This window comes from Mesoplodon mirus (genome assembly GCF_964341445.2).
Source record: "Mesoplodon mirus genome assembly, chromosome: 10".
Classification (NCBI taxonomy): Eukaryota; Metazoa; Chordata; class Mammalia; order Artiodactyla; family Ziphiidae; genus Mesoplodon; species Mesoplodon mirus.
In genome coordinates, this window is record NC_138986.1 from 32,983,067 (window position 1) to 32,991,691 (window position 8,625).

Genomic DNA, 8,625 nt, shown 5'->3' on the forward strand with positions numbered 1-8,625 from the left:
TCTTGTTTTTGTATCCATTCAGCCAGTCTGTGTCTTTTGGCTGGAGCATTTATTCCATTTACATTTAAGGTAATTATTGATATGTATGTTCCTATTCCCATTTTCTTAATTGTTTTGGGTTTGTTATTATAGGTCTTTTCCTTCTCTTGTGTTTCTTGCCTAGAGAAGTTCCTTTAGCATTGTTGTAAAGCTGGTTTGGTGGTGCTGAACTCTCTCAGCTTTTCCTTGTCTGTAAAGTTTTTAATTTCTCCATCAAATCTGAATGAGATCCTTGCTGGGTAGAGTAATCTTGGTTGTAGGTTTTTCTCCTTCATCACTTTAAATATGTCCTGCCAGTCCGTTCTGGCTTGCAGAATTTCTGCTGAAAGATCAGTTATTAACCTTATGGGGATTCCCTTGTTTGCTATTTGTTGTTTTCCCTTGCTACTTTTAATATGTTTTCTTTGTATTTAATTTTTGACAGTTTGATTAATATGTGTCTTGGCGTGTTTCTCCTTGGATTTATCCTCTATGGGACTCTCTGTGCTTCCTGGACTTGATTAACTGTTTCCTTTCCCATTAGGGAAGTTTTCAACTATAATCTCTTCAAATATTTTCTCAGTCCCTTTCTTTTTCTCTTCTTCTTCTGGAACGCCTATAATTCTAATGTTGGTGCATCTAATGTTGTCCCAGAAGTCTCTGATACTGTCCTCAGTTCTTTTCATTCTTTTTTCTTTATTCTGCTCTTCAGTAGTTATTTCCACTACTTTATCTTCCAGGTCACTTATCCGTTCTTCTGCCTCAGTTAGTTATTCTGCTATTGATCCCTTCTAGAATATTTTTAATTTCATTTATTGTGTTGTTCACCGTTGCTTGTTTCATCTTTAGTTCTTCTAGGTCCTTGTTAAATGTTTCTTGCATTTTCTCTGTTCTATTTCCAAGATTTTGGATCATTTTTACTATCATTATTCTGAATTCTTTTTCAGGTAGACTGCCTATTTCCTCTTTATTTGTTAGGTCTGGTGGGTTTTTATCTTGCTCCTTCATCTGCTGTGTGTTTTTCTGTCTTCTCATTTTGCTTATCTTATTGTGTTTGGGGTCTCCTTTTTGCAGGCTGCAGGTTTGTAGTTCCCGTTGTTTTTGATGTCTGTCCCCAGTGGCTAAAATTGGTTCAGTGGGTTGTGTAGGCTTCCTGGTGGAGGGGACTAGTGCCTGTGTTCTGGTGGATGAGGCCGGATCTTGTATTTCTGGTGGGCAGGTCCATGTCTGGTGGTGTGTTTTGGGGTGTCTGTGGAGTTATTATGATTTTAGGCAGCCTCTCTGCTAATGGGTGGGGTTTTGTTCCTGTCTTGCTAGTTGTTTGGCATAGGGTGTCCAGCACTCTAGCTTGCTGGTCGTTGAGTGAACCTGGGTGTTGTTGTTGAGATGGAGATCTCTGGGAGATTTTCGCCATTTGATATTACGTGGAGCTGGGAGGTCCCTTGTGGACCAGTGTCCTGAAGTTGGCTCTCCCACCTCAGAGGCACAGCACTGACTCCTGGCTGGAGCACCAAGAACCTTTCATGCACACGGCTCAGAATAAAAGGGAGAAAAATTAGAATGAAAGAAAGAAAGAGAGACAGAGACAGAGAGAGAGGGAAGGAGGGAGAGAGAGAGAAAGAAAGAAAGAGGGCGAGAAAGGAAGGAAGGAAGGAAGAAAGAAAATAAAAGGTAAAATAAAATAATCAAAATAAAAAAATAATTATAAAAAAAAATACGGACGGATAGAACCCTAGGACAAATGGTGAAAGCAAAGCTATACAGACAAAATCTCACACAGACGCATACACATACACACTCACAAAAAGAGGAAAGGGGGAAAAATCATAAATCTTGCTCTCAAAGTCCACCTCCTCAATTTGGGATGATTCATTGTCTATTCAGGTATTCCACAGATGCAGGGTACATCAAGTTGATTGTGGAGATTTAATCCGCTGCTCCTGAGGCTGCTGGGAGAGATTTCCCTTTCTCTTCTTTATTCTCACAGCTCCCGGGTCTCAGCTTTGGATTTGGCCCCGCCTCTGCGTGTAGGTCGCCGGAAGGCGTCTGCTCTTCGCTCAGACAGGACGGGGTTAAAGGAGCCGCTGATTCGGGGGGCTCTGGCTCACTCAGGCCAGGGGGAGGGAGGGTTACGGAGTGCGGGGCGAGCCTGCGGCGGCAGAGGCCAGCATGACATTGCACCAGCCCGAGGCGCGCTGTGTGTTCTCCCGGGGAAGTTGTCCCTGGATCCTGGGACCCCGGCAGTGGCGGGCTGCACAGGCTCCCAGGAGGGGAGGTGTGGGTAGTGACCTGTGCTCGCACACAGGCTTCTTGGTGACGGCAGCAGCAGCCTTAGCGTCCCACTCCCGTCTCCGGGGTCCGCGCTGTTAGCCGCGGCTCGCGCCCGTCTCTGGGGCTCCTTTAAGCAGCGCTCTTAATCCCCTCTCCTCCCGCACCAGGAAGCAAAGAGGGAAGAAAAAGTCTCTTGCCTCTTCGGCAGCTCCAGACTTTTTCCCCGGGACTCCCTCTCGGCTAGCCATGGTGCACTAACCCCTTCAGGCTCTCTTCCTGCCGCCAGCCCCACTCCTCTCCCTGCGCTCCGACTGAAACCCGATACCCGAGCCTCAGCTCCCAGCCCCGCCCGCCCCGGCGGCCGAGCAGACAAGCCTCTCGGGCTGGTGAGTGCTGGTTGGCACCGATCCTTTGTGCGGAAATCTCTCCGCTTTGCCCTCCGTACCCCTGTTGCTGCGCTCTCCTCCGCGGCTCCGAAGCTCCCCACCTCCGCCACCCGCAGTCTCCACCCGCGAAGGGGCTTCCTAGTGTGTGGAAACCTTTCCTCCTTCACGGCTCCCTCCCACTGGTGCAGGTCCCGTTCCTATTCTTTTGTCTCTGTTTATTCTTTTTGCTTTTGCCCTACCCAGGTACGTGGGGAGTTTCTTGACATTTGGGAGGTCTGAGGTCTTCTGCCAGCGTTCAGTAGGTGTTCTGTAGGAGTTGTTCCACGTGTAGATGTATTTCTGATGTATCTGTGGGGAGGAAGGTGATCTCCGCATCTTACTCTGCCGCCATCTTCCCCCTCTCTCTCTCTCTCAGGCACCTTGATGGAAACCTTTCAATTATCGGAAGCATCACACTCCTCCTCTGCCACGATTCCTTCCCAGCATCACCTCCGTCAAAAGAGTGCCTCTAACTCTCCAGTGTGCCTCATAATGGCCCTTCAATATGTGCCCTGCATCTTCTCTTCTCCTGGTTTATTCATTCAACATTCTTTCAAAAAATTTTTACTGCTAGTGTTGGAGGGTCTCCTGCAGAGGCGTGGGGGTGGCTGTGGCTCACCGTGGGGACAAGGACACTGGCAGCAGAATTTCTGGGAAGTGCTTCTTGGCGAGAGCCCTCCCAGAGTCTGCCATTAGCCCCACCAAAGAGCCCAGGTAGCCCCTGTGCTTCTTAAAAGAATGCTTTCCAAAGCCAACCAGGACACATGGTCTGACAAAAAATTATTTTGTGAATACTGATTCACAAAACTTGTGAGGACTTTAAATTCTGACTCCAGTATTGGATAACAGTACTCTAGATCAGGGATCCCCAATCCCCACGGTACTGGTCCGTGGCCTGTTAGGAACTGGGCCGCACAGCAGGAGGTGAGGGGTGGGAGAGTGAGTGAAGCTTCATCTGTATTTACAGCCGCTCCCCATCGCTTGCATTTCTGCCTGAGCTCCGCCTCCTGTCAAATCAGTGGCGGCATTAGATTCTCACAGGAGCGCGAACCCTACTGCGAACTGTGCATGCGAGGGATCTAGGCTGCGCGCTCCTTAAGAGAATCTAATGCCTGATGATCTGAGATGGAGCTGAGGCAGTGATGCTAGCACTGGGGAGCGGCTGCAAATACAGGTTATCATTAGCAGAGAGGTCTGACTGCACAGAGACCATAATAAATCGGTTGTTTGCAGACTCATAGCAAAGCCCTAACAGTGAGTGGCAAGTGACAATGAAGCTGCATCTTACAGAGTAGACTGGACATAAGCAACACGCTTCGGGTGTCACTGTCTCCCATCACCCCCAGATGGGGCCATCTAGTTGCAGGAAAACAAGCTCAGGGCTCCCACTGATTCTGCATTATGGTGAGTTGTATAACTATTTCATTAAATATTACAATGTAATAATAATAGAAATAAAGTGCACAATAAATGTAATGCGCTTGAATCATCCCAAAACAACCCTGTGCCACTCCACCTGCCCGCCCCGGGTCTGTGGAAAAACTGTCTTCCACAGAACTGGTCCCTGGTGCCAAAAAGGTTGGGGATCACTGCTCTAGATACTGCATCTCTCAATATTTGCTAAATCTCTAGTCCTGAAACAATACCATCAATATCATCATTATCATCTTCCTTGTTGTCTTGGTGCTTTCTATATACTTGGTATTTTTCCAAGCACTTTAAATATATTACCTCATTTAATCTTTCCAGCAACCTTGCTTGTTTGGTATTATTATTAAACTATTTTACAAAAGAGGGACCTTTGTAAAAAAAAAATTAACCTGCTCAGGATCACACAGCTACTTAACAGTTAAGCACGTATTCAAACCAAGGGAGTCTGGCTCCAGGGTCCACACTCTGATGTGCAGTATTGCCTCTCATAGTCAGATCTGTCTAGAAAATTTGTCACTTCTCAGAAAAAATGATTTCCTATTCATCTATAATTGGTCATGGGCCAATGTGACCTAATAATTCAAAATACATTCATGACTCAGGCAGCTATTTAGGCCACAAAGAAACAAATTAGACACTTACTGGACCAATTCTTCGGGTAGTGTAGTTAATGGGCAGCCCGCCAATATACAGCATTCCCACAACATCCAGAATATCAGCTTTCTTGGGACTGATGGTTCTGTTGGAGGCACCGTCTACATAAATAATTCCTTCTTGCTTAATTCGAGTAATCTTAATCTACCAAAAGAAGAGGCATCATTAACACCAATCATAGATAAATTTCAAATATGCAGAGTATAAGCATAAGAACTTTTAGGATATTCCTTAGGAAAAAGTGAAACAGCTTACTGAGTGCCTAATATGTGCTAAACCCATAATATAAGTGAAATTAAATCTGTTTACAGAGTGTCTCAAAGTCTGTCTTTTCCATTAGTACCATCTCCAAAGGAGGAGAAAATCTTCCTGGGTGAGTTTTAGATTGAAGACTCTTCTATAGTTGCCAAGTGAGCATCTGTATCAAGAGGTATGCTTGTTGTAAGGAAACTTGCAGATTGAGAGCCCTGTCATGAATTAAGTGGGCTGCAAAATTCATGTCCAATTTCAAAAGTTCATTGGTTTGATTGAGCAAAGCCTGATCTTCCCAGCACAATTGCAGATATGCTACATCCCTCTGCTTAAGAGGCACTTCTTGTGCAGAATTGCAGGAATGCAGTGCATCCGGGCTGCACTGCCATTTCTGCAGCAGCTGATTAGTACAAAGTCAGGGAGGAAGATGGAAGGCTGACTGGGCTGAAATGACAGGAGTGGATTGAATTATTTCCTGCGGCAGAGTGAAATAAAAAGTGTGGAGACTAGCTTGAGCATAAAATCCTTGAGTCTGAATTTAGGAAAAGGAGCATGTAACCTTGTGAAATGCTGGAGTACAATAATGGTTTAAAAACGAATCTACATCAGGATTAGAGTAATGTAAGACCTTATTTACACTGATCTATTCTGGTTTCGGAAATAACTTTCTAAAAACCTGCAAGGATAAAATCCCTCCTTAATTTGGCTACTTAGCGTAATCCCTGCCTCACTGTAGCCCAACAATATGTCTTTTTCTCAAGTGTCATATTTATTATGCTATTAGCCAGAGATGAGAATAAACCTTAATGAGAGCTCCTGCATAAAGTATTTGCTAGTCATAAGCGCCCTAGAAAATTTCTTATTTCTAGATAACAAATTAGTTGACTTTGCGTTTATATTATATTTTTTTCAGGTTCCTTGGCTTTCTATAAGATACAAGTCCAAATATGTTAATATATAAAATCCAATATATAATAATATCTTACTCTAAAAATTAAACATTTAATTGGTCCACCTAGGGAAGCTTTACTTGATAGGTTACCACAGGTGCAGAGACAAATTCTGAGTTTTCATTTTAATCAGGCAGTATATTATCTACCTGCAGTCATGCCAAAGAGGACAGTAAGCTGGCAGGTGAACCTTCTGTGCCCATAATAGTACCAGCTTCTGGGTGTAAGGCCAACATTTAAAAAGTTGTTCCAAATGACTGTTTGTGGAAATGATACCCCAGAGGCCTTTAAACATGAGGTAGCAGATTCTCAGACTCTTGGTGTGCTCAGACCACTGTGGGGTTGGGAGAGGGGGGAAAGGCAGCCATAGGGCCCATTTTAGTGTTGCCAGCTTTTAAGTTGGTCAAATATTATTTCATAAAGAGAGGTTATTTTAGCACTTTAAAAATAGGAAATATAATCTTAGAATAAATATTATTCCTTTAAATTGAATACATAGAACTTTATGATTAACACAGTCCATTGTCCCATAATAATAATAATACTTACTTAGAGTATTGGAAATGTCTTCAATTGCCTGGCCCTAGTTTGTGGACAGATGTTTGGGAACCACAGATGTACAGCAATGATGGAATCTTATAGTACCATGATGAGGTATGTAGGTGGTCAACTATAAACCTACCCAGGTTTGATCACATTTTCCAAGGTTGGGCAGTCATATATGGCACTTACTTTATTTTTAGCCTCGGTCACATTCCAGTGGTGCCAGAGTCAGTGTCTGCACTGGCAAGATAATACTGGCACCAGGGGAATGCCGATAGCTGCCACCCAGTAACCCCCTCGTAGGGCACTGCCAACATCCTGGGGACTATTACCTTGTGCCAATGGCCATCATTGATTTTGGTGGGGATCATGGTGTTGGTGTCACCACTTCCCAAGTCATAACTGAAGTAGGGCAATCCATTTCTCAGCTGAACTGTAGCAAAATCAGCATGATTGATCCGGGCCATGTAAAAGAGCAAGCCTGATTCAGCTTCAGTTCGCACTTCAAATTCAATGGTGAGACTGTGAAATAAAAGTATGCGAAGTAAAACAGAAGAATAAGAACGTTCTTATTCTAGGATAGAGTGGCATCTGATCATGGTGCTTTTTCATAAAGGATAGCAAAACCTTTTCCAAGGTGAGGACTATCCAGGTCTGCTGAGTTCCTAAACTGGCTTCTCAGGCTCAGACAAATATTGATATAATTCTATTCTTTACGGTACTCAGTGAACTAAAAAAGCTCACCTCATTTATTAATAAATATAGTTAATTAAACTTGAATAAACAAATACTTAGTACTTCCATTTATCGGTTCTTGTCTAATATCTCAGAATAAATCATACCGGTTTTTAACTTTGGTGTCATCAAATGCAATTGCAACGTGACTGTTTCTCGAAAGCCCAAACTGTTTGCTCCCTATCAGGAGAGCTGGTTCCGATTCTGCAGCACAAGGACCCTGTAAAATACCAAGGAGAGAAGGAACAGAGATTTTGGACTCCACTCTTTAAAAATGTAATGCTGCTGTCTAATGGTTTCTTATATTTTAGTTTAATGTTCTCACAAAATCTCGTTTAAGCGCCTTAGAAATGAAAGCTGTCTCTTATTCATCTCTGTTCTCTACTACATAGTAGGTACTTACTATTTATACTGCACCTTTGCATTGCCAAAGGAATGGTGCTCAAAAATATTCATTGATTAATGCATGTTTTCATTATCCTTTAAGGAAATCTATTATTTATATTTCTGAGAAAACTGGAATTTCCTTCTCACTCTTACTTCATTTATGAAGAGTTATATCGTTAGAAGATTGAACAGGGAAAATGACAAGCTTGCCACTGGGTTACAAGAGTAGAAAAATGTGTCCTTCTTGTCCTCCCCATTTCTCTCTCCCACCGTCTTACTTTTTCTTGAAAATTATCGGTGCTAGAAGGTTTCCATGAATTTAGACTTTCAAGCTGGTGTATCTCAACTTGCAAGTCAGCCCATTCAGGCTTAGCCCGTTGCTAGGCAACCCAGCACACTTTTTAATGTAACCTGCCATACACCATTTCAACTGCCACTGTTCAAAGATCGACTTCCTAGGGTGCTTACAAGGTAGAGCTCGCTGCAGGGCTAGCTTCAGAGGCAGGCTTCCTGTGTAGTCACTGAGCTTAATGCTCTGCTATCACCATTTTGAAATTCTTAATAATTTTTGAACAGGGTACCCTGCATTTTGGCTCTGGGCCCTGCCAATTACATAGCCAGACCTGACTGGGTAGACCTTACTTGGCTACTGTAACCCTCAGCTCAATAGTTAATCAAGGCTCCTCAAATTACCAAAACCACAATTCCTTTCCTTGGTCTCTATTTTCACAAAATAGCACCAAGTACAAGCTGCTTAAGAAGTCTTTTACAGCACAAAGTACATGAGAAAATAAATAACCTGCCTGCTCTCAACAACACATCTGTTTTTAAAGATCTGCACTTAATAGCTCTGGATGGGCCACTGCCCCAGTGCGCGCTGACTCAGCAGAGGTTCCCAAACAGCCCAAGGCAGGCTTTTGATGCAGCATGCTCTTCCCTGGGTGTACCTTGGAGATGAC

The 8,625-nt window shown here is 43.6% G+C and overlaps 1 protein-coding gene across 1 annotated transcript in view; it reads right to left on the reverse strand.

Annotated features, from left to right (window-relative positions):
• The window catches only part of LAMA2 (laminin subunit alpha 2), a 610,104-nt gene that overhangs the window by 13,594 nt on the left and 587,885 nt on the right, over positions 1-8,625 (reverse strand). The window contains exons 58-60 of the mRNA XM_082634259.1: positions 7,387-7,499; positions 6,877-7,066; positions 4,788-4,943 (exon numbers count right to left, since the gene is read on the reverse strand). Coding sequence (XP_082490385.1) covers positions 4,788-4,943; positions 6,877-7,066; positions 7,387-7,499 — 459 coding nt within the window. The remainder of the gene's footprint in view (positions 1-4,787; positions 4,944-6,876; positions 7,067-7,386; positions 7,500-8,625) is intronic.